The sequence below is a fragment of the Stegodyphus dumicola genome, chromosome X2, assembly GCF_044657685.1.
Source record: "Stegodyphus dumicola isolate Sdum_Otavi_A_Nest chromosome X2, ASM4465768v1".
In the NCBI taxonomy this organism is placed as follows: Eukaryota; Metazoa; Arthropoda; class Arachnida; order Araneae; family Eresidae; genus Stegodyphus; species Stegodyphus dumicola.
The window spans coordinates 139,198,461-139,225,177 of NC_140781.1; the positions used below are offsets into that span (position 1 = coordinate 139,198,461).

The 26,717-nt window shown below is 32.7% G+C and overlaps 1 protein-coding gene across 1 annotated transcript in view; it reads right to left on the reverse strand.

The window, feature by feature from the left end:
* The window catches only part of LOC118182755 (uncharacterized), a 72,098-nt gene extending 45,779 nt beyond the window's left edge, over positions 1-26,319 (reverse strand). Inside the window, exons 1-2 of the mRNA XM_085808828.1 lie at positions 26,174-26,319; positions 1,127-1,168 (exon numbers count right to left, since the gene is read on the reverse strand). Of these exons, the coding sequence (XP_085664954.1) occupies positions 1,127-1,168; positions 26,174-26,319 (188 nt within the window). The remainder of the gene's footprint in view (positions 1-1,126; positions 1,169-26,173) is intronic.
* Positions 26,320-26,717: the final 398 nt, after the last annotated feature.

Consider the following 26,717-nt stretch of genomic DNA (forward strand, 5'->3'; position numbering starts at 1 on the left):
AGTAAGTTTCAAGAAAGCCAGTGTTTTTAGTTGCTTCAATCTTTGCGTAAGTGATGTTAAGCCTTTTCACTTTTCCCCCCTCTAGCTGGTGAGAGTTCTAGTTTGCAAACGGCCCAAGGCGTTTTGCTTCCGGAGTACCTTTGCAAATAAATGCAATAACCTCCACAACTTCGTTAAGAAAATATTGAATAATTAAGATTGAGCATAGCTAAAGTGAGGAATGAAAGCCGTTAAGGGCTTAAAAACCAGTGATGAATGAGGAGTCCACTCAAGGGACGAGAAGTTCCTTCGACTTTCAATTTCGCTAAGGGAGGGTCGAGTGACCCGTGCGATAAGAAAGATCGAAGAGATCGCAGGCGATTTCGGATGAAATTCGCAGCGGTCAGAGGACCAAAGATGGCTGAAGAGGGGCCAAAAATGGCGGAGGAGAGGAGAGAAGAGAGGAGCGATAGGGTAGGTGGGGGGGAGTTTTCACTCCGACCTCCCGCAGGGAAACCGTTAGTCGCTTAACTGCGAAAATGACTGGAGAACTTTTGGAAGCGCAAGGAGTGGATGGGGGGGGGAAGGTAAAGGCTATTGTGAAGGAAAGAAAAGCTAGGAGAGGAGAAGTTTGACTAAAAAGTTAAAGGGGAATATTTTTGCGTAATATTTAGCAGGTTTCTTTTCTGGCTGGAGTTGTAATTGAAGAAATGCAAGTTTGATGATTGTGGCTGGAAATAAAAACATGAAATCTATTGCGAGGGATTAGTAGGAATTTTGAGTTAAATATTAAAACTTTAGGAGATAAATTTAGGGTAGATTAAGGTAAATTAAGGTAAGATTAAGGTAAGGTTGCAAACAGTGAGAACTACAATATGGAGAAAACCTTCGTCCTGTTATGAAAGTTTCTGTTACTTTATTAATTTTATATATCGGAAAGAAACACAAACCAGCTAGCCAAATTTCTTTCCCTATCATCGCGTGTTGTAAAATTATCTAATAATTCTACTCATCGCTCAGATTAAAATGTTAGTTTTGATTTTGAACTGTTATGTCTGCTCTTCCACATCAAATAGTAAAAATACATTTCACAGCCAACTTTTATTAGAAATTTTTAAAAAAGCTACATATTATTCTCCATACTTACGATGACTGTGACGTTAGACTCTCTTCTGTTGTAATCTTTCTCCTTAAAAAAAAAAAAAAAAAAAAAAAAGACTTATTTCAGTACTTAAAACGTACTAGTACTGACTTAGTACTTAATGCATGCTATATACATACTATACTTACTTAGTACTTAATACATGCTATAAATGACTAAGTATGAAGAAAAGAACGCAATTCATGATGTATGGAAAAGTATTTTATTCATAATGCAGTGGTTCATGCTCAAATGAACAATGCTCTATAATAAATTTAACACGCCATAAATAACCGTATGCTGCATACATTGAGAGAGACATCCAAAAGTTGAGGCTGAGGAGAATAAAGCAAAGACAGGACATCTGAAAAAGGAACGTAATGCAATTGTAGAAAGACTAGGCTGCAACCGTCTACCAGTAACCGAGTGGATAAATCCGCTGAGCACAAGTAGCTCGACATGAGTCCGGCTCCCTGTAAATAGGCTGAATATATTGACTATTTTATTTTTGCTTTTCCCAATGTATAATGTAAATAGTAGACAGCTTATTCGAGAAAATACAGTATAAAGGCTCTTCTTCTATAGCCCTGGAGTAGGGATTTTCAAGCTTAATCTGCATCGTGATGCACTTGGTCATAACTGTAGCTTTCCGCGAACAATATACTTATCGTTGTTTTGAAAGAACTCTTGTCCGACAACTGGTCTCAACACACTACATTTGCAGATGATATTATATTTTTTGTCTTCGTAAGAAAGAGGGCAAGACAACATTAATGGAAGATAAGACAACATTAATTTCAGTCAACGCTTAGCTAGGATATTAGTATTATAGTCTCCTGCTACAAATTACTTTAATTTGTGGATTTGACTTTGTTATCTAATACCCACAAGTGGCTGAATTTTAATTTGCGCGCACATGTTGTGTGTTGTCGCCGAAAAGAAGTGACACCAAGATCTAATTTTTGAATTTTGTTTAACTTGAAGAAGCTGGCAACTTCTAGTTTAAAAAACGTATGCCAGCTAGCCACTTTTTTTTTTTTTTTTTTTTTTTTGAGTTCGTGTGTGTATATGTTATCGTTGTGTTACTCTAACGAAGTGTTTTTATATGTGTAGATGGCAAAACCGTCCATCCGAGTAAAATATGTATAGGTTCTGATTTGTGAGTGTAACTGCTAACTGAAGCAGTTCACTGAATTTCTGTTAACTGAAGTAGCATTAAAGATGGTGTAGTCCTCTACGTTTGGAAATCTCATGAATTTTATTTATGTGTACGATTTGATTCAATATTCGCACATTATGAAATTTGTCAAGTTCAAGCTTTTAATAAAAAAATGCAATTTAAAACCTCCTTGACTGTGTCGTACTCTCTCAGCCGAAGCGATAACTTGCTAGTCAGTCAAAATAGAATTTAAATTATTTGAAGCTAATTTACACAGAAGTATATAAGCTATACCTTTTAAGCATTTCTTTTGTTCTCTTATTTTATTTGGTTTGGTTTCTTTTGATTATTGCTATCAGTGTAAGAGGTAAGGGCAGGGATGACCTTCTCGCGGTAAACTGGCTCGTATTAGCGTTATAGTACATGAGAAAAGACATGAAAAAGGTCGAGTAAGCAGATCGTTGCTCGGAATTTGAGGCCAGGTCGAACTACCAGTATTCGGTGACTTACTGATAGATTGCTGATAAACCCTTATTTTATTTGAATTCTTTCTAAAAGAGGAAAATTAGTAGACAATATTTTAAATTGTAGATGAATGAATTAGGATATTTAGAATTCTGCAGATTTTTACGTGCTACAAGAAAATTTAAGGACAGTTCGCTTCGAAATCGCCGATGAAAATGTCCATTTAGTCAGCTCGTTTCTCGATATTCATTTCAATTCCCAGCTTCCAAACGGTCTCATTCACTTAGCCATTGGTGGACATTATGTGTGAGAGGAAGAGAATATGTGATTAAATGGAAAAGATAACAATGCATTTAACTGATGTTGGCAATTTTATTTAATTTCTTTCCTTTTTCACTTTAAAGTGGACTCAAAAAATGATTTTTTTCGGGATGTCGTACGCACGTACGTATATACGTACGTACACTCGTGCTCAAAAAATAATCAACAGACGCTAAAAAAAAAGGTACGAATGTAAAAAAGAATATTAAAACATGCAATTTACATATGAGATAGATAGAGGTAGCATTGCCGAATGCAAATATGCAACCAAAATTAGCATAAAACGCAGTTCAAACCTCAGCTTAAATAATACGAAATTATTATTCTCATACTTGTTACATAACTTTCTTTTTAAATACAGCATTTAATTAATTTTTTTCAGTATAGCTTTCGAAAGTAAAAATTAAATACGAACATTTAACTTAACAAAATGACAATAAAAAAAAAATAAATAAATAAAAATAAAAAAAATCAAACTAATTAATTTAAAAATAAGTAAATTCAATTTTAATGATAAAAAATGGCAAATATTTTCAGAGTATGATATACATTTAAAGCAAATATAAATCAAAACCGTTGTACATACCTTATGCCATGTCTCAGACATGAAGTCCCATAAAGATAACTTAAATATTAACTAAAACAGGCCTATGCTTACTTGCAGATTAAAAATTAAAATGCTTTAAACTTTCTGATCGGTTTTAATGAAAAAAAGTATTGCGACAGTTACAGTCTGAAACTTTATATTTATTGTAAAACTCTTCATATTACATTGAATTTCACACTGTTAATAACTTAACATAAATGTTACTCAGAGCCTTTTCTATTACAGTTTAAAACAATTATAAGGTATTTCTCCCGCCTTCTTAGCATGCCTTCGTGGTATAGTGGTGAGTATGCTCGTCCCGTATTCCAGAGGTCCGCGGTTCGATTCCCGGCGAAGGCATTGCTCATTTTTCACGTCTCCAGCTTCCAAATCACCTAATGTCTCTACAGTGGCGTCCGAATTAAAAAAAAAAAGGTGGTGGATGATGATTCTGTCCACCACCAGGATTTGCCGATTTGGTCCTCTAATCCCCAGACGCCCTTTAAAAGGGGGAGTATATAAGGTATTCCTCCTGCCTTCTTAGACTGCCTTAGTGGTGTAGTGGTCAGCACGTTCGAAGCGTATTCGAAATGTCCATGGTTCGAGTCCTGGTGAGGGCATTGCATATTTTTCATGTTTCCTGCTTTCAAAAAATACCTAATGTCTCTACAATAGCTGCCGAACTAAAAAAAGGTGGTGGACGATGATTCTCCACCACCAGGATTTGTCGATTGAGTCCCCTAATACCCAGTCGCCCTTTAAAAGGGGGAGTACATAATATATTTCTCCCGCCTTAGCATGTCTTCGTGGTGTAGTGGTCAGCCCGCTCAACGCGTATTCGAGGGGTCCGTGGTTCGAATCCCGGCGAGGGCATTGCCCATTTTTCATGTCTTCTGCTTTCAAAAAATACCTCTACCTCTATACTGTCTCTAAACAGTAATTCAAATTTTCGTCAGAGACTTAATTTTTATTTCGATACAAAATTTTTATATTTTACCTTATTGTTATTTTACATTTTCATTAAAATTTATTTAAATGTTCTGAACCATTTATTGCTCCAGTTTCCTCTTATGAATTTATGCCTTAGTTTCGCATCTGCCTTTCCCTTTTTTTAAATTTATTCGGAGGCGGGGAATAGATAATGCCGTGCCTTGAAGAATTTAAAAGAGAGAGAAACAGGGAAGGGAGAAAGAAAAAAGAAAGAAAGAAAGCCCTGGAAATTTTCTGTCAACAAAATTTATGTAGCATTAGTTAGTATTATTAAAGAATATTACTTTAATGCTATTTATATATAGTAGTTCAAACAATTCTGCTTGAAAACTGAAAACTAACTAGAACTTCTAGGTCCCTGCTGTTTTGGAAACTTTTTTTCACTTAGCAGAATTAGCACTCTAACTTACTTTTGGAAACTCTGCTACTGTAAACTTTTGAATGCAGAGTTAATATTTTACTTACTATTTCTTAACCATTTTGTATCTAATTATGACGTCTCTTCTTTCGATTAATTGCAAAAAATGACATTATTTTGCGAAACATACTTACTTTTTCTTTAATGTCAGTGTGATCTTTGGTTTGAGATTGTCCCTAAAAATTCAAAGTTCAGGTTAAGTACAAGAATGAAATAAAATAACAAGCTAAAATGTTTGGCAATCAAAAGAATTGTTCAAAAATATATGATATAGTGAATTTAACTCTCATTTTCCTTTCATGTTTTAATGCCTCTGGAAGTACTTTTAAATCATAGTTTACATTCGTGCCAAAATTCAGAAAATTTATTCTTAGCATTTCTTAAAAGAATTCAATGTGCTACAATTATATTCATTTAAAAAATCTTCGCAATTTAAAAATTCTTTATTTTCAGCATGCCCCACAAATGGCAGAGTATTTTGAATAAGAGCCAGTTTTCCATTAGAAAATCCTCCGCAAAGGTAGGCAGATTACCCTCGTGCACTTTGCCATATTCAAGAGGACTCCATGTAGCAAGAAAAGAATAAAAAAAGAAATACGGCGGAATGCATCATGAAAATTTCAAATTGCATTCTAAAGCCACGAAGAGGAGTTTACCCTTAAATGCTTTAAACATTAAAACATATGATAAAAATGTATACAAATATTTATATTTCCTTTCCTAAATAAAAATAATATCTAATGTTAAACTTAGTCTTAATTTTTGTTCAACAAAATTCAAAAACTCAAAGAGGAATTCAATTTTAAGAGCTGCGTTGCTTGTTTCTGCATTTATTTTAAACAGTACAACGTCGAAATATTAAAAAGGGTATATTAATGTTTGAATAATATTTAAAAAAAACAGAAGTATATATATATATAGAAGCTTATAATTTAAGTTATTATAAAATTTCATCATAATCATTAGAGTTATATTGGAGGCAGATGATAGTGACAAAAAATTAAAAATTTCACACTAAACTTTTTGCAGTTAGACGTGCTTTATTTATAACCATGATTTCTATAAACCTGTTTCATTTATGATACTCACAGTAAACAGTATTTGTTACAAAACGTTAAGATATCTGGATGAAATGGCTTTTTAAATAATTATTTTAACGGAGGCGTCAATGAACTAGTGGGAATAGACTATTACCCTCAGAAATTTAATAACAGCACTCTCCAATAAATTTTTACCTAACAATAAAAAGCATCCAAAGAAACGTCATTTAACCGTTTCTGAAGTATGTGCACCGTTCGAGTGTAGTTGGATTTTTCGCACAACTCGGATGAGCCGTCACTATCGAGATGTCTAACAGCGTTAAGAGACAGGAAGCTTACTGAGGTGACTTACTGAAAAAGAGAGAGAGAGAGAATTTTTAAAAGAAATAATCGAAAAATATTTACGATCTCAGATATTTGCACGAATGAAACTAATACTGTATTTAAAAGACAAGAGAGAGATGTTTAAACTCTGCGATGATTTTGGGAATGATCTAAAAGATCGTTTCCTAAAGTAAAAATAATATTTTTCTGAAATTCTGTATAAAGGTGAGTTATAATAAAATCTTTCAGAATAAATAGTCGTTCTAAAACAAAGTTCTAAAATGACGTTCTTTCTTCTAAAACGACTTCTGCTTTGGTCTTAACTGCGCCTTTGCAGCTTTTCATTCCTTCATTTATGCAAATCCAATAAACTACATTTTCCTTATTTCTTTTCCGAATTCGATATTGATAACCTTTATAAAAGGCTAAAAGGTTTTTCCCCCCTTTTAGTTTCAATAATGTCTAAAACATCCATATTGATGTGAAAATAAAAGCTATTTAACTGTAGCAGAATTACAAATAGAAGGAAACTAAAGATTTAGAGAGAAGCCTAAATTAAGACACGTCTCCAGTCTAATGAAGACTAACTTATTCACATTGAAACTGCCCAGCACTTCTTAATGACTCATCTGGATATCTCCTGAGGAGCTGCGAAAGAGAGACTGTACTGCCCGATTTCGTGGAAACAGGAAGAATTTTGAAAAACGCTGTTAAGAGGAATCGTGGAAACAGAACTAATTCGCTACTGATATGTGGGTGGACAAAGAATGCGGAGAAAGTTTCGGGGAGTGTCATTGTGTGGGGTTATTGTTGAGGGTCTCGGTGCCTTAACCGTGACGTCACAAGCTAGTTTCGATTCAGAGCGCAGGCCTAATCTATCCAACACAACCTGAATACATACAGTTCTAGGGGTCTGAGTAAGTTCTTGGGGATGTTGATCTATCTCGATGGTAACATGGACCTTATAAGAAATAGACCAACCCAAATGGCTTTTCTCCCTCTTCTGACGCATTCCCGGCTGTCACCTTGATCACACCATCATCATTAATGAATTTTTGATTAAGAAACTCAACGAGTTCAAAGCGAGTAATGGCAACACTGTACAGAAAATAATATTTTTATCTCCAGCGCGGAAACTCTAAAGATATGCTGTTTTCAAATACTTTGTGATAATGCTGTTGAGATGAATTTTGTGTGGTTTACGTGCGAAGAATATGATATTCAATAAATAGAGGTAACACACAAAGCATTAAAAACGTCCCTTTAAGCGTAACATAAAATCTGAGTGCTTCCAGATTCTATTTATTTATTTATTTTCATTACACTGAGAAAAGTTTATGCTCCAAATTTTATGAATTATTAAAATAAATAATCATCATATGATGTTAATAATTAATAATCATATGATCAAATAAATGATCGTCTTGTAATGTTATAATAATTTTATAAACCAATGCCTGAAAATGCTCATAAAATTTAAAAATATATACATCAGATCTTGTTTAATTTGTTTCAAAGCTTCAAGTACTATCATTCTTATTTAATTTTACTTTATTTCTACTCAAAAGTAAGTTCGTAAATTTTGTGTTTAGAGTTTTTACTGTTTTACCAAAGTATGGCGGTAGGTTGCAAGAATTTTAAATTTCCCCCATACATATTTACAGGTGATGTAACTTTATATCATTCACTGCCAATTTTTAATTCGTGTTCATGTACGAATTCTTGTGATCTATGAAAGATTCGAAGTGAACTAATGAGATAGTAATTCTAAGCTTTAAATCCTCCATTAGCCATCATTGCAGAGCACGAACAAGTGAGCTATGAAACCGCTCAAGATCAGAGCATTTAAAAGCTCTCAGCATCATATTGATATTGCCTCCCGCCTTTTCATTGGATCATTTAGTACCTTATATTTTTTCAAAAGAAACAAGAAGTATCAGCAAAAGTAAATGTGTGATATTTTTTCTGCTTCTTTTTAAATTAAAATATGTATTATATTTCCGTTGTTGGATCCTAATCCTAAAGTTTGATCATACATTTGTTCAGCCATTTTAAACAAAAGAGAAAGAAAACCTACCTTTTATTCTCTACATCATGTCTTATAAATGTCCGGCCATTTGGAAGGGGAGAGGGGAGAGAGAGAGAGAGAAAAAAAAGCTACATTTTATCACCTGTATCCATATCTTGTTATTATGAGCTTACTTGCCTTTCATTTCTTGAATCACCTTTACTTAGTGTTTTCGAATTTACGTTAATTTTTTATTAATTTCTCCCTTTCATTTAATATTTATGGCATTTTAATTCATTATTTACTTTATTATTATTAAATTAATGTAATAATATTTTTATCTCTTTATTTAATTATTCATTGCTTTATCTATCATTTTATTCATTTATTTATTTATTTTCTCGCTTCTGATGGCATTCTATAGAGTTCCAGTGCTTCTTGTTTTAGAAGTTGAATCTTGGCTATAGTATTAAAGCACATTCAGAACTTTTCACATGACTGATTAAGAAAAGATAATTAATAATATAAGCAAATGAAAATATCTGTAAAATTTTATAGGGGTATGATAGAGTTATAAAGATAATAAAGTATGATGTTAAATCTACTTACATTGTGGATATCTTCCGAAGGCATATCTTGTACACACTGAAAAGACAATTTTATGCATTATTATTAGGATACTAATTTTACAGTAGCACTACTTTCCGCGATCAGTTTCGCGGAAATTCGTGCACAAATGAAAGAGCTATATTTATGAGTTATTGGCATCATGCCCAAAACACAAATCTGCACATTTTTGCTGTTTACAATCATTTCCATTTTTTATATTATTTATCGTTATTTTATGCTGAAAGGTGTTGAATTTATGCTGAATATTAAATTAGACGAATAGAGGCGAATTATTTTGCAGAAATCGCAACTCCCATTTTGTTTAAGCCAAGTTGAGCATATGGAGCATTTAAATGCTTTTTCTTCCAAGCTTTATTACTCTAGATTCTTGATTTAGAAGTGGTGCCAAAGAAGCACAAGTTTCAACTTTAAAAATACATAATTGTGCTTATTTAGTTACGTTAGTTGCTTTGTGTACTTACTATCTGATACACTTCCTCCTGAGGCGTTCCATTTTTTTTTTCCGAATGAATTTGCATCTTTTTTCGTGGATAAAATTACTGTTCTGATTATTATGCAATAATGAATATTCTTTATGCATATTAATTTAATGCTCGTTTACAGTTTGATAAAAACTTTTTGTTTAAAACCAGTACATTTCAAAATAAGTTTACGTGAATATATTTTAAAGTTTGAAATTTTATATTTAAATATTTTTGCAAATTTATTCCGTTTTTGTCCAGAATTAGCACCCTAATTTAATACTGAAGATACTGTGAGGTACAAATTTGAATGCAAAGTCATTTGCCCAGCGTCCGTACGGCAAGAAGTGGCAGTTCAACGCGGGTCAGAATACGGGTGAGCGGGTCTAAACAACTATTTGCTGTTTCGTTCGTTTATAACATGACTGCGAGTCAGTTTTCTTTAAGAAATCCTCCACGAAGGATCCCTTGCTTTGGGGAAATTAGCTCTTCTGTGTTTTGCCGTAATCTAAGGCACAAAACGCAAAATTAGATACGGTAAACTGATTAATGTTTTAACTATTATTACTAAACTATTTACATATGCTTCTAATTTTAAATAAGAAAACTTCTTTTAAATGGAGAGCTTTCTTCCAATGCGTTAGGGAATAAGGCCCAATGACTGAAGCGATATAACTGATTGGAGGTCCTTTTAGCTTTTGTACATGGAACTCTTTCCAAGCAATTAAAATCATTCTTGTTAAGATTTACTCTAAAATATTGCTTGATCGATATATATAATTTAAATCCATTTTTATTAACACTGCAGGAGTTCTAAACAAAATTTCGCAAATAATGTTTAGAATGTCTTAACATACCTCACTTCTTAGTGGGGAACGTTAGAGATATTAGGTCGTTTCAAGTAAGATATTGGCTTCAGTATATTATATTGGAATTAACTCACAGCTAACTTTGACTGGAGACTATTAAAAGGTCAGTTGTTTAATAAGCCATACTTGTGGTTGTTTCTCTAAATATCCTTCACTTGCAATGGGCTTTACTTGGCTGTAATAGTGAGAAATCAAACACATAGAATATGCAATTTACAATTTATCGTGGTAAGGAGCGCAGGATTACCCCTATCTTTCGCATGAGCCTTGAGAACCTTACCATGTGGAAGTATGACTTTGCCCAGTTCCGTCCCAACTTCGCTGTAAAATTCCCCTGACGACATGTCTGAAAGTCTCCCATGTCCATTTCTTTTACCACCAAGCTACTTGAGAAAGTTTTCGGCTGTTCGATTACTGTGCGTTTTGAGTGCCCCCATCGGCAAGAGCACTATATGCCTACAAACATCAAAGACTTCTCCGTAATTCGAACCCGGGCAGCCAGCAATGCTAATCACTATACCAATCAGAGAGGCTAAGCTTTTGTTGCTTTAGGAATGGTATTAAATTAAATTTAGTTACACAACAAATTAGTAAATTTAATTATCTGTTACCGAAACCTAGAGTACACAGCTAAAATTCTTATGTTTTTCAGCAAAATGGTAGGAGTGAGAAGCTAAATTCACTATCAGTAGACTATGCTATGAAACACTGTCGTCTTAAGCCCGTGGTTTAATTAAATACTTCAAAATACTGCATTCTTCATCAGAATGCAAAATCTTGGTCGAGTATTTAGTTTTTCCTTTACATTACATTGTTTTCTAAACCAGTGGAATCTCGATTATCCGTCATATTTAGTTGCCATCTTTTATCCACTGACACAGTCCCCTGGATAGAATCAATCCACAAAAACACATTGAGGGGGGAAATGATATTTTTAAATTGGCTGCATTACATGAATGATCGTATTTTCAACATATTTAGGGTAAAATTTTAAATTACTGCGTTAAAGAATACATAATTGTATTTAAAAATTGCCCCCTTTTTCCTTAAAAATCGCTATATAAGTCCAATAATCAAAGGGTTTTATGTTCTTTACAAATAATTTGCCAGGAAGCTTATAAAACTTCATGTACCAGTAAGTGAAATTTCAATAGGAAAGGTTGTATGCCCTTTCTGAAATAGAATTATGAAGTATAAACATGTCTGCTAGTTATAATTTAGAAGACATGCAGTATCTCGTAATTTTCAATATTCAAGCCATTAAATTAATATTCAGAGCATTAAATAATAATTAAGTCATAAAATGATATTTAAACCATTAATAATTTTCAGCACTCAAGCCATTAAAAAGAAATTCTCGTGATTTCTCCATAATGGCTTGAATACTGAAAATAGACTTTTTTATAATTCTTTTCCCGTTCATTCTGGGGCTTTTCCATAACTCTCATTTTACTTAAAAATTGCAATACAATATTACTAATATTGATTGCGCATGCAGGATAAGCTTTTCCAACGTGTATGTTATTACCCAGCAGTGGATGTTGAGGTAATAGGGAGTCGTTAATTGTCCTAGGGGCAGTAAGGGGGTATTGAAAAGCAAGTGGGCAATAAAAACACACTATAAACATTTTACTGCCTGAATCACGTCATACCAAATCATACCAAATCACATCAATCGACATTTCACTACGTTAATCTATATTGCCTGCAACTGTATGCTGATTTTCTATTCCGAGAGAAAGAAATTATGAAATCTATCAGACTAATATTATAAATTAATAAAAGTATGCTAATATTATAAAACACTTTTTTAAGAAAACAAATCCAAAACTCCTCGTGTTCTACAAAGTATGTCACGCGGCTTACAAAAGTAAGTAAATAACTCAATAATACAAAGGGCATATAATACAACAATAATATATAATATCTAGCTCTGGAGATAGAGGAAAAACCATAATAATATAAATACTACTATAATAACAACACTAAAGTATACTATAAAATAATAAAACTATGATAGTAGTACTACTAAAAAGAAAATAAATAATAATAAGAATAATAAATCTGAAATCTTTCAGATTTTGTATTACGCCCAAAAGGCCTTTTTTTAACGTTTTGTGAATTACCTTTATTTATTAAACATCATATTCTTCGCACTTAAAACACATAAACTTCAATTCAACAGCAATATCACAAAATATTTAAAAACAGTATATCCTTAGAATTTGCGATACACAGTCGCAAATTCTAAGAAAGTTTTGGATGCGCTGGGGATAAAAATTTTATATCAGTGTTGCCATTGTTGATTTTGAAATCGTTGAGTTTGTTAATCAAAAATTCGTTAAGATTTTACAAAATTTTATTAAATAAAAAAGAAATTCAAAATTCTAAATTTGGTCTTCCAAGTGCCCATGTTCGATTGGAGGACTACGTTATTCAAAATTTGAAGGCTCTAGGTACCGTTGTTTCTGCACAATGCAAGAAACATTCTTGCATTCATGCAGATTCTTCATTATTTAGTTTCTTTAAATATAATGCATAGCGATAATATTTGGTGGCAACAGTTTGAAAAGTTAATCGATGCAAAATGCTGTTTTGAAATTAGTTGCTCTTCTGGGCTAACGCCCATCGGGCTAATAATGCGCAAAAAATAGTACTGATGCAAAGGAGATATGATACCGCAATAATACGATACATAATGTAATCATACAGAGACAAAATACAATAATAATACAGTGACACATAAAAAGACAATAACGCAATAATATATATTAAAAAAAGTAATACTAAAAATTTAAACAAGAAATAAAGCTGCTCCTAACTCCTGACAAGGTCAGAGAAAACAGGAGGCCAGCAAGTAGAGAGATGCCTTAAACTCATCTTAGATATACTTCTCTCACGCGCATATAACCTGTAGTGCAATAAGATATACTGTAGATTTTTTACTGCATCGCCGCAAGCGCAAAGTCCAGTCGTTACGATATTAAAAGGGGATGAGTAATTTATAAAATTCCAATGACAAGTTAAATCTGAGTTAGTTTATAATCCGGCTGAATATGTTTAAACATAAGTTATTGAAAAACCGTTGGGAAAAAACTTCTTTGCCCACAGAGCCTTCAAAGAAGCAAGGTATTCAGCATTCCGATAAACCACAGTTTTATCTCAAGCAACATGCTTCCAATAAGACTTGGGAATAGGAATCATTAAATCAGTATCACGATAAGTCGCTTGCTTAGCCAATTGGTCAGCCCTTTTATTACCGAGAGGCCTCGAACTAAACAAAATGAATATCTGCAGTTTCCTCAAACGCAACGTAATGTAGAGTGAATTTCCATCACCAGTTTTTCTGTTGATTGTATATCACGTAGAAGAAAGAGAGAAGAAAGTGAACGAGTAAGGTATTTAAACGTCTTCATTCGTAAGATACGAATTTTGTATTCCATTTAAGTGCAAGATTTAAGCTCAGGATTTCGGCCTAGAAAACAAAATATTCATCTGGTATTCTGTTTTCCATCTTCATAGATAACAAAAGCAAGGCGAACCTTTTCATTTAACTTACCAGCATCAGTGAAATAAATATTTCTATATTCTTGAAAAACATCAGTCTCTTAGGTAACCGCTATCACAAGTATTTTTGTGTTTCATGGGTGAGGCGACTATGAAAAGGAATCATGCTATTCAAGATACTGCAATGGTTGTCATTTGTAAGTCTACCTCTAACATCAAGATCAGTTAAGATTATTAAATCAGCAAGAGGAGACCAGAAAGGACGAATGCTGCCTCATAACTGACAGTCCTGTAACCCCGAATAATGCAAAAGAAAAAATCTTTTTTGAACTCTTAGAAGAAATTTGCAGTTTATTTTCTTTCGTAAAGAATTTCCCGAAGCTCCTGAGGAAATAGGAAGTGAATGGTACAATGCTTTGGCTATAAATCTGTTAATCCTATAAGTGTTCTTTGACATTTGCAGTAAACTATGAAAAACTTTATCAGTTTTACTAGATTTATAAGAAATATGTTGTTTCCATTGTAGTTTATTGTCCACAATAGTTCTTGAATTTGTGATTTACTGCTTCAATAGACTCACTCCAGAGAGTTAAATCAATATTTTGAGAAGATAATAATTTTTATATAGTATCATAATTTTCGATTTTGAAGGATTAAACTCAAGCTTATAAAGGTTTGACCATCCAAATAAATATAGTTTAAGATATTCTGATAATGAACACAGGCGTTATTTACGTTCTTACACTATACATTAACAAATAAACCATCTACAAAAGCCAACATAAAAAAACTGGTTTTCTGCACACAGAAATAACACGTGCTTTCAATGTATGCCACTGTGCGTTCTGTAACAGGGAATATGCATGTTTTGAAAGGTTAATTAATAAAAATGCTTTGAGATCCTTCTGCTTCCGCGAACCACAAAAGTTTGGAAAACTATGCCTTAAAACAACAATGTTTTCTAAAAACCTGCTTACCATCTGTTGCGACCAGCATATGCAGGCTATCTATATCTAGCTGTAAAGGAAAAATACTCGTTTTATGTTCCAGTATTTATAAAAATTACCACATTATTCCGAGTACAAGCCGACAATTTTTAGAAAATCTTTTGCTATTAAAGTTTTGGGATCGCTTTATATGCAAGTTCGAAATTGTTTGCATATAATTCAATCACAGAACTGATATCATAGGTTAAATAATGCAAGAAATATTGTTTTTATTTTATTTTCTTTTAATATGCATTAATCAAATTTATTAATATTGGTTCTAATTCAAAATTTTCTAGCAGTTGTCTGGAGTCTTTGCTTGAGGCAAGTCCGGGTGAATGTCATCGTTCTCCATTTCACCGTTATCATCCGCCTTGTAAATGATATCATGTTCAGCTACGTTCATAACATTGCTTATAAAAAGTAATACCTTACTTTTAGTTTAACTCTAACAGAATAAACTATTCTTTTCTGTCTGAGTATATTTCACTTGGGAATAAAAATGTGGAGAATGGTATTTTACTCGGAAAAGAGAGTACAACTGGGGGGGGGGTGTAGGTAATCTTGACTGTGCTTGAGAGTATAAACCTCTATGAACCAAACTCAAAGAGCCAAATGTAGAGCATTGGAACGATGGAAGAATTAAGAAAGAGAAACTATTAATGACAAAAATACCTTTTCATTTTACAGGATACTTATATCTATCTTCGAATGAAAGCTGAAGGTGAATGCACACTCACCTTCGGCTCATCTGGTAGGCCTATTTAAATTAGATGACCACTTATTTAATCTTTTGACGATACACGAATAGCTGAATTTATGAGGTGATTTTAAATACGGCTTATACACGGATCTTCACTTTTGGCTGAATATTTACAGCAAAACCTTACCTCTCGGCTTATATATGGATTGATTTGTGTTCAGATATACATGGTATTTTATATACAGAAATGAAAGAGAGATCTAATTATAAAAAATAAATAAATAAATAAATAAATAAAAAGGAACTTCTGCAATAATGAACATACAATCCAATCTCCAATAATGAGTTTAAATCCGAATCTTCAGTAGTAAAAATATTATTTATTTTGCGCTGTGAAATTGTAGATATTAAATTAAATGCCTCAAAAGGGTATTTTTTGGTTAAAATTAGGTTTTCGAGGAGAACGTCTTGTTATGTGTACGACATTTCTAATTCATAAAGACAACACAAAAAAAAAAAAAAAAAAAAAAAAAAAAAAAAAAAGGAATTATATTTTTTAGAAAAGACTCACCAACACCCGCTAATTACTGCTACAACAGTAACAGATTAACGGCACTTACTATTCTAAAGTTATCGCACCCAAAATATTCTTTTTAAAAATTTTTGTTTTTCCATCAGATGCATATTAGAAATGTAAAACGTCCTAATGTTTTAAATAGAAAGTAAGTATTTATAAAGAAAAATGATTTCAAATAAGGAACGCTTTCGCCACCAGAAAGGCGTCTTTTATTCTAAAATGCTTTTAGGAAAGCTTTAAATTCGCTTTTTGGATTATTTAATTTTTGACACCATCGGACGGAACACTAATGTATAAAATTCTACGATATTTTCTAAATTAAATCTGAACTATTGTAGCCTTCTTTTTTGAAACTATGAGTTTGGTGATGTAAACAAAAAAATTACACATGTTTTAACGTATCTCGAGCAAGAATAGCCCACAAGCCGCCGAAAGGATAAACTCGCTCACCACTAGTAGTTCGGCATCAGGTTCGAATCCTACCAAACGGTGTATTCGTGAGTTTCTCCATATGGAACGTGAATGTACGCCAGTTTTCTTTAGAAGGCCCTCCACGAGGGCATTCCTCTTGTTTAGGCATATAGCCTTTGTGTGTTTTGTCTCAATCAATTAATATCTCCTTTATCTTAATTTGCTGCATAAACGGCATGTGCATACTTAATTAAGAGGCCATAAAAATTTAAATTTGATATTTACAAAATCATCCTAGCCTCATCATTGAACTGTTTTCATAAAGTTCTCTGTCTTGAGGAACTTGCAATTGGAAGTGCATGTGGTCACTATTTAAAGAAATGCAGCCAGCACCGACATTTTCAAACACATCGTATTAAAAAGAGGGAAAAAAAATATATATTTGAAAAAAGTACTTACTTAATTAAGTAGCTCATTTTCTTTTAAAAGGTGGTTTTCTATATAATCTTCAATTGCGGTCTCGATTGTATCTAAAAAGTAAACGAAATGCAAAATTTATCGAGAAGTTGCATTGAAATCCGTCTAAATATCCAGTGACGAAAATTAAATTAAAAATCTTACAAGCAAAAAATTTTTCAAGCTATTAAACAAATTATGCGAATTTCCTTCAAAGAGTAAATATAAAATATCGGCATTAGATTTTAACCTAATTGACAGTACAAATTTTTTAGTAATACTTTATGTCCATTTCAGTACAGAATCTGAAATATTTAAATTTATGTTAATCAGAAGATTTTAGGTGATAATAATGCTTCATAATACGATTATCCATTAACTTATTATAATATCATTTGTTATTATTCTTTCTAGAACACTTTTATGGAGGCTTTTGATTTAGTTTTAATTCTGGACGAAAGAAAAGTTTTTCGACAGCAGAAAATTCGGCTTCTCTAAAAGATTTCTCGAAAGAAATTAAAGACGATTTTAAAGTTGATAATAAAATTTCAAAATAGTCTTATATTAAAAGAAATAAACTATGAATATTTCTAAAATAAATAAATAAAATGCTTTTGTTCACAATAGGCTCGTTCTAGTAAGCTCCAGTAAGCCCAAATTAGTTTTATCCTGAAAAAGATCAATTAACAAGATCATCATCTGGTAATTTGTGTACCAAATAATAAGTTATCCCCTTTTCTAACTAAGTGGATAGTTAGTAACTAACTAAGTGGATAGTAGACTATCTAGCATTCCTTCATATACCTTAGGAAAAGAAGACTAATGGATTTGAAAAGAATGGTCTTAGAGAAAAGATATAATAATTATAAGCAACCCTTTATATATATATGTGTGTGTGTAAGACAAAAATATGTAAATTAAAAATCTAACATTAATTTGCAGTAATCCCTTAAATGTCTATTTTAATTTGGTTATTTATCTTCTGCATCCTAGAAACAGTAGCTTCTCTAAACTGTCTCATTTAAAAATTAACCCCAGTCATATGGCTTTTCACATAAAAATCTTAATGCAATTTAAGTTGAAATAATTTTTATTATTGAATACAGATGTTGATGGAGTGAAGAAGAAGCTTGCAGTGATGGTCGATTTAAATACCCCTTTACCTTTGATAAACATTTTATAATTAACACAGATAAAGTAGGGCAGTAAGCGCCCCTGCTATAGAACTTTCTGAATTTCAATGACGTTGCGAGAATAAAAGCAGCATGAAGCACTCTAGACAGGACAGCAAGACAAATGGAAAGCAAATGCCATGCATCTAAGATGAAAGTTTAGTAAAAGTTTACTTTACCTTCATTATTGATTGGCTGTTTTGAGTTTGAGTTTGCTAAATTATTTGCGTCTCTATTTACGCTGTGTAAAACTCGTATGACCAGGGCTTAATTTCTAAAAGTAGAAGTGCCTGAGCCCTATGAAAGACAATCACGAAAGAGGAACAAGAGTAAATAAATTAACAAAATGACTATTAAAATCATTAATAATTTTAAAATTAAATAGTTAATGAGTATCAAATTAATTAATAATTATTTAATTTATATTAATAATTAATATTTATTAATTATTATTTAACTTGTAATTATTGTATAATTCATTCATAATTTATTATTATTTATTAAAATAATCAAATGTTAAAGTAAGTAAATAATTAAAATTAAATAAAATGTAAAGAGATAAATTAAAATTTAATAAGCGATTTTTTATATAATTTTATTGGTAAAAATAAAATTTTCTAGATAAAATTTCTACTAAAATAATTGTTTCGTTACATAAAAATGTGCCGGAGCCTTCTTATTTAGGGCTCCGGCTAGAATTAGAATATTTCCCCAAAACTAAGAAGTACCAGAACCGGGCTTCGGTGGGCTCCGGCGCAATTTAAGCTCTGCGTATGACTGTTATTAATTTTGAAATGACGCAGTTTAGAGAGATTTAGAATAAAGATACTATTTTTAGAATGGAAAATGGGGGGGGGGAGTGTCCAAAATAAAATAGCTAGTTAAGAGACTACTTCAAGCTAAAGTTAAAGTTTTGAAAATTTCGTGTGCAGCACTAATGTGAAGCGTAAACACTATGGCTTGCCCAAATTCCCGAATTCTGTTATGGAGGCGTGAAACTCTATGCTGTGAATCTTTTCTAACTAAAATGACACCCCTCCGAAAATTTTCAGATGGTTTGGGTTTTCTGTAGATGTGGTCGTTTTAAAGAGTTAATGTTCAATATCTGAGCTTATTTGTGCTCTCAGAAATAATGCTCATTTTAGTGGTAGACGTCTTGGGGAAATGGCCGCCAGAAGAAGCTTCCCTATATCGCATTACTGCTGCATTAATCTTAATGATATGAATAAACAACAGCAACAACAACAAAAATTGTATGCTTGTGAAAAGACAGTTCCAACGTTTGCCACACTTCTGTTTATGTAATAATAAAATGCACTTTAGAAATTTTCTTTTTTAACAAATAATAATGAATAAACAGTTCATTTGGTCTTTACTTTTTTTTTTTTTTTTTCTGGAAATACAGAATATTTTCCCTGTTTTCTGTAAGTAATCAACACTTTCAGTTTCCCGATTAGCTTACTCAAGTGCAGAAAGAGTAATGACAAATGCGTGAACGATCGCTTGACCGTAAACAACGGGTGGAATGAGGGGATTTGTAACAGCACCATTATGGTTGTAGGAAATGACATATATATGCAGCCCTTTCTGCCATTTATTCAATCAACGCTTCCCCTTTCTCCTCATTCCCAGGAGCAAAGAACTCGTAATGGCTTCGTGTTAAAGTGTAGGTTTCGGTTATTAGACGGCTCTTTTTCTGTAAACACAAGGCATTCGACCACCTTGGTGTCACTGCGTAGCCTCTCTTACCGTTGAAAGACTCAAGGCAGACGGACGAGCTGGTTAACACCCTTATCTTTCTTACAAATTATTGCCTACTTTTGTTTATATGGGGAAAACAGCGGGAGACTGACTTAAGAGGGCGAACGATTCAGCGAGATTTCATTATTACCACTGAGTTCCCCTCCACAAGCGTTTTCAAAAACGTTCCGCTCTTTCAAGTGCTACGGTTTGACCTTTTCACCTTACGAAAAATATTTTGCGTTGTCAGAACTCGCGAAAGAAAAATCGCTTTCTTTATCTTAATCGTCTGAGTAAGTAAGAGGGCCAAAAAAGCTGTACGAATAGAGAGCAACTGCATATCTTCGTTCCATGAACTGGGTTATCTCATCAGTAATAGGAACTAGTGACACAGCAACAGTTAAATATCAACAACATACATCAATAATAAATCGTCAGTAATACACTGGAAAGAGACTATTACCTAAGCTTCTGTGTCCAGTCCGTTTTTTTTTCTAATAATTAGAACCCTTATACTTCTTACTGGTTAATATACAAGTATCTCTGAATCAACCTATCACACAAATATGCAAACTACATCAAAAATTTATTAACAAAGTATTTTTACGCATTTTTTTTTGGGGGGAAGGGGTATCCAAATTCCACTGGGTAATTTATATATGAATTCCATTCTCCTTTACTTTCGTGCTAAAGTCTTCATGAAACGTCTGTATTTGAGAAATTTTCACATTTATTAGATACTCTTTTCCTGTTGATAAAATATACTAGTTTGTAAGGTATTTTCTAATTTCTTACTGGGTACCTTTGTTGTGCAATTTAAAGCACGCTCGGCTAGCAATCGGGAGATCCAAAGTTTGAATCCCACCGGGGCATAGCTCATTTTTCACTTTTCCTGTTTTAAAAAAAGGAAGAAGAATATCTGAACTACAAATAGAGCCCAAACTAAAATGTTATACACAGTAATTCGTATGGAAAGTAAGATATTTTCTCCCTTCTTATCGCTTGCCTTTATAGTGTAATTGGGAGCACGTCCGGCTAGCAGCCGAGAATTTCAGAATTACAATTCCAGCGAAGGAATAGCGGATTGTATCAACCTTCATGTTCCGAAAGGAACCAAGACTCTACAAGTTCCTTAGGCTCACTTATGTTTATGCTGTATAAATTTTCTACAACTTTAATCATGTTTCGAAAGGAATGAAGACTCTACAAGTTTCTCGGGCTCACTTATGTTTATGCTGTATAAATTTTCTACAACTTTAATCATGCTTCAAAATAATCATTATGTAATTCCATCTGAACTGATACCGTATAAAACAAATATCATTTTTAGCAATTTCCTGCAGAATCATAAAATTGGATTTCATTTGGTCTATGTCATTTTACCAAACAAAATTGTAATTAAATGTGTCTTAGCTATTCCTAATGTGATTATTATTAGTAACTATGTTAACGTTAATAAGATGACTACATATAGCATATGACATCCCCCCCCCAATGGCAGATTGTGAACATTTACAAATGTAACCCAGTCCATTAATCCATACAAGGCCGGATGTGGCTTTTATTATGAAGGCACCTAATATGTGGGTAACTATTGCCTTTCCTATGAAGGGACGGACAGTTAGAACCATGCCTTCTCCGGTATTCGAACCCAGGCCCTTCGGCATCGCAGTCAGCTTCCCTGACCACTATACCGACTGGGCAGCTATAGCATATGACATAACTCTAGATAAAACGCACGAGGTCGTAATTTAAATGCTTAGCTGAAACTTGATAATAAATATCTGAAAAATTCTAAATGATGAGTTTTTTAGATTCCCTAAGATCTCTAATCGCATATTCTTGCTTTCGAAAATACGAAATACATCAATCAATCTTTACAGAATAATTCTGTTGTCTTTACAGTAATCTCTGCGCAGTCAGAAAGCACATCTTTTCGAAAATCGAAAAGCAATAAATGAAGTAATATTTAAGAAAATGTATTCCCCTTCAAAAGTTCAGCAATAAAATCATTTATTAAAAAAATCTTAAAATGAAATATTACTTGAGATAACAGACTGAAAGTAATACAAATGTGCGTACTCACAAGCGAGAAAAACTAATTGATTTTACTTGTAGACGTGAAGCTATAAGATATTTCTTTGACCTTCCTAGCGTGCTTTCGTAGTGTAGTGGTTTGAACTCTGGGCGCGCATACCAGAGGTCCGCGGTTCGATTCCAGGCGAAGGCGTTGCTCATTTTTCATTTCCTCTGCTTCTAAATAACCTAATATCTTTACAGTGGCGCCCGAACTTAAAGGGTGGTGGATGATGATTCTCCACACCCAGAATTTAGTGATTGGGTCCCCTAAAACCCGTCGCCCTTTAAAAGGGGGAGTATATATAAGGTATTTCTCCCGCCTTTTTAGCGTGCCTTCGTGGTGTAGTGTGGTCTGCACGCTGGACGCGTATTCCAGAGGTCAGCGGTTCGATTCCCAGCGAAGGCGTTGCACGTTTTTTTCATTTCCTCTGCTTCCAAAATAAATCCTAATGACTCTACAAAACTAAAATCTAGATCTTCTCTCTCTGAGCAGCTAATTAATTATTTTGAATATTTCACAACAACCCCCTTTTCCAGCTCCCATGCGTTGTCATGGAAACTAAAATACCCGTGTCTTTGCTAGGAGTAGAGAAAAGTCATGCTGTATGTTAGCAAAAATTGGTTTGCTTGTTTTAAAGAAATGATATGCCTATGATACTGATTTTTTTTGGTGGGGGGGGGAGGTAATGCTATATTAGCATAAAGATTTGTTTAATTAATGCTTATCAACAATTATCGGTACTGCTTTTCTCTGGGCTCGGAATATACGCCGCTGATAGAAAGCACTTTTGAAATTAATTACAACCAGTTCAATGGTCTATTTAAATAAAAATATTTTGTTATAATTTTTAAAAAATAACGCCCCATTACTAAGTTATTTTATTTGCAAAAGAGGAATGTAAATTTTAGAAGTTTAAGCAAAATTTAAGCATATAAAAATCTGTAAATAATAACTTCTCAGAATATCCAGGTTGAGAATAGTTGAGAAACCACGGTCTCAGCTCACTAAATTTTAAAATGTAGATTGAATGAAATTCTGGAATTTATTTTAATATTCGAGCAACTTCAGAAAACATCTTGGAATTCCCGAAAATAATAATAGAAATTTGAGCCGTGATAAACTTATTGCTCTTGTTATCAAGAAAGATGAATACATCGCTGTGATAATGATACGCTTCAAATCTTAGCTAAGAATATGTAATTGTGATTTGAATTCGAAAAATAAAATACAGCTGATGTCGCACTTCGCAAATAAATTAATTAAATGATTTAAAAGCGGGGGAGATTTCTTCGTGACTTCCGTTTGGAAACGCAAAATATAAATGATGATACAATTCGCATCTAAATTAAATGAATGAAGCCTCCACGAGTAAATTGTGAGATTTCCGCACGAAAGAGTTTCACTTCTAAAATCAGGAATGCCGGAACCGTATGGAAAGCCATTCAGAGCGGTGAATCAAATTAAATAAATAAAGTAATTATAAATAAAACAATTAATAATGTATAATTAAATCTCAATAAAATGTAAATAGATAAATTAAAGTGTTAGAAAGTTAAATTAATCATAAATAGGTACAAATTAAAATATCAGAAAACATAATGAAATACTAAAACAATGATAAATAAAGTAATAAAACAAAAGTAAAAAATAATAATTAATACGTTTAAATTATAGAGTTTTGTTTTCTTTGGTAATATAAACTAACGAGCTCTAAAAAACTGTAAAGGAATTATCATCTGGTCTTAACTGCAGGCAAACAAAGTTAGAAGAAGGGTGTAAATGACCCCTTTATTCCATCACACAGAGTTCATAGTCTATCCCACTCAGTTTACATAAGGCCAACACATCTAGCTTAACGTAAGCAAGTAATGCTGAACTTAAAATAAAGTGTAATTTAGCTAACCTATTAAAATCAACTTCCGAAACCTTCGGCTTAAGCACTTCTTTCTTTCTCCCTCAATCTAAATAAACGCGCGCTATCTAATTTACATTCTCGCAGGAAAGCGTGGGTGAAAAGGAGACCGACAGGAAAGCTGCTTTAACTAAAAATTAACTATTAGTCAAAATAAATAATTTAACTTTGTAAGGTATTTATTTAAATGAACCAGTGATTTTATGTTTAGAATCTATATTGTCAATTCTTCCTTTCTGTTTTCCTGCCAGAATGCAAATTTTAGCTTGTGCATATCTAAATGAGGTAGAAAGAGACAGAGCGTGTTCTGCCTGTTCAATGCTACGTTACTAGTTGAAATTCTACAATAGCATTCTGTCTTCGACGTTGCTTTATTCTTTCCGACAGTGCTTGTCACGCCGGTGTAGTTTGATCCAACTTGGGCGCTAACTAATACTGCGTAGCCTTTGGCTAACTTAACGATTTCCATTTACTTTAAATTTGAATTCCTTGCTTCTGAGTTTACGCCATAAATGCTGGCTGGTTTTGTAAAGCACTAGGACTGCCTTCAGTTCAACTACTTGAATTCTTAATAAAAGGGTTTTTACACCCTTCTTACGCTTGGCTCCCTTCAGAGTCTTGACTTAGCGTATGTTACCAAAAAGTGTGAGCCTCTACAATTTAAATAAATTTAAATAAATAAAATTTTAATTAGTAATAAAACTAAAAAATAGTAATAAAATTAATTTTAAAATAAAAAAAGTGTTAGCTAATAATAAATAAAAAAAATATTATCAAAGTTAAATGAAATCGTAGAACAAAATTAAGATGAATAAATCAATAGCACAGAACTTGGTACCAAATATAAAAAATCTGATGTGTACACCACATGACTTCCTTGTACGGAATATTAAATTATACGCATTTTTTCTTGCATTTCATTTAAACGTATTGGATTTAATTAAATCTACTTCGCCGACAGGGCATAAACAACAATAGAATAAATGTATTCTTTAAAATTCACTCTATTTGTTTAGCACAGAGACATTCTGGCGCTAGGTTCACTTAACAGTATTATATTTCGTTCATATTATAACTCACAATGCACAAAATTTACATCATTTGAAGAATTATCTAATCGTTGCTACAGGTTCTATTCAAATACTATAATAAAGCTAGAGCGATATATAAAAGAAATTAAGCAAACAAAACGAAAAAGAAACAGTTTTTCACAGACGATTAAGTATTTCTCATTCAATTAATTCAGTTCTCACTTAGCCACAAGGCAAAAATACATAAAAACTCAAAATATCTGTATTAAAAATTACGAAGTAAATCTTAAACACTTATTTCCTCGAAAAAATTCCAGAAAGCATTAAGCATGATTTAATTCGCAATAATAAATGAAGGCGTTATCTTTGTTGTTGCGAAGCTAAGTTTCTCTAGATTGGCAACAAATCCACTATCCTGCTGTTTCAAATGTAAACAAGCAATGGCCGCCATCAAGAAAATTAGTAGGCTTAGCGGCATTTAAACAACTTTAAAATTGTTGATAATTCTAAAAATATTGCATAGAGATTTACTAAAGGCATAAAAACCTTAACCGGAAGATAAGAACAACACAATTCGATCATTTTTAAAGCAAAAAATGTACAATTTACAAGCATATAAGAGTAAAGAAACTGAGATCACTGAGCCGGGTAACAGAGTGGATATATATATATATATATATATATAAATATATTTATATACGTTTGTTGCGGCCGATGGCAACCAAAATACGAGGTGCACATCTACATGTTATAGCAGTCCTATATACACAATTTCAACGTTCTGAGGCTACTCTTTTTGAGTTATGCGAGATACATACGTTCGTACAGACGCCACGAAAAATTCTCTTCAGAATTCATTTTAAAGCAGTTTTATAATTTTTTTGAAGGAAAAGAGTATTTTATTCTGTCCTTATGTACAGATATTACGCAAAAACATCGTTAAATTGCATTCGATAGCGGTCAAAATGGATATTTTCGTTGAAATATGATGCCTGAAACTTTTCGCGATTACAATACTTGCTTTTTACTTCGGTATAAGGAAGTAAAAAAGTATACATTTTTAACCCTATACTTCCTAGAATGATAAAATTTTTGATAAAATAAACAAATTATTTACATATACATACAACGTACTTAACATATTATTTATATATAAATAACCAGATCTTTACCAACAAGACATTGCGAAAAATACTTACTTACTTACCTTAATGATTTACTTCCAAACTTTTTCTTGCAACCGAAGGAATGGCTTGGCGAAGACCAATAGAATGCTACTGTTGTTGTGACGTTGATGCTTTGAAAGCGATTGTTTACATTTTCATTAAGAATTTGTTTCGCAGTTATACACATTTTCGACAATGGCTCATTTATTCTGTACCGGAAATTGGCCGGCAAAACATTTTCAAACATTTTGCTTTAAGCGAGGCAGCGAACACGTGCACAAAAAAAAAAAAAAATAATTGAAGCCCATTCCGTTCTAGAAGCTCTTCCCCCGTCTGCGATATCAATATGCACTTATAAGGCACCGCTCGTTTATTTAATTAATTTGGATCCTGTTGAGACTGCCAGACGAGTTATCTCTCTGTCTTTTAAAGCAACTATAAACTTTTTTTGTTTAAAACTTTGCGCGACTTGTGCTTACAGACTTTATCTCCGCAGTTTGTGGAATTCAAATAGATAAAATCTAAATTAAAAGTGAAAGTAATTTTAACCTAGGTGATTCACAAATATGATCCTATCAAGCGTTG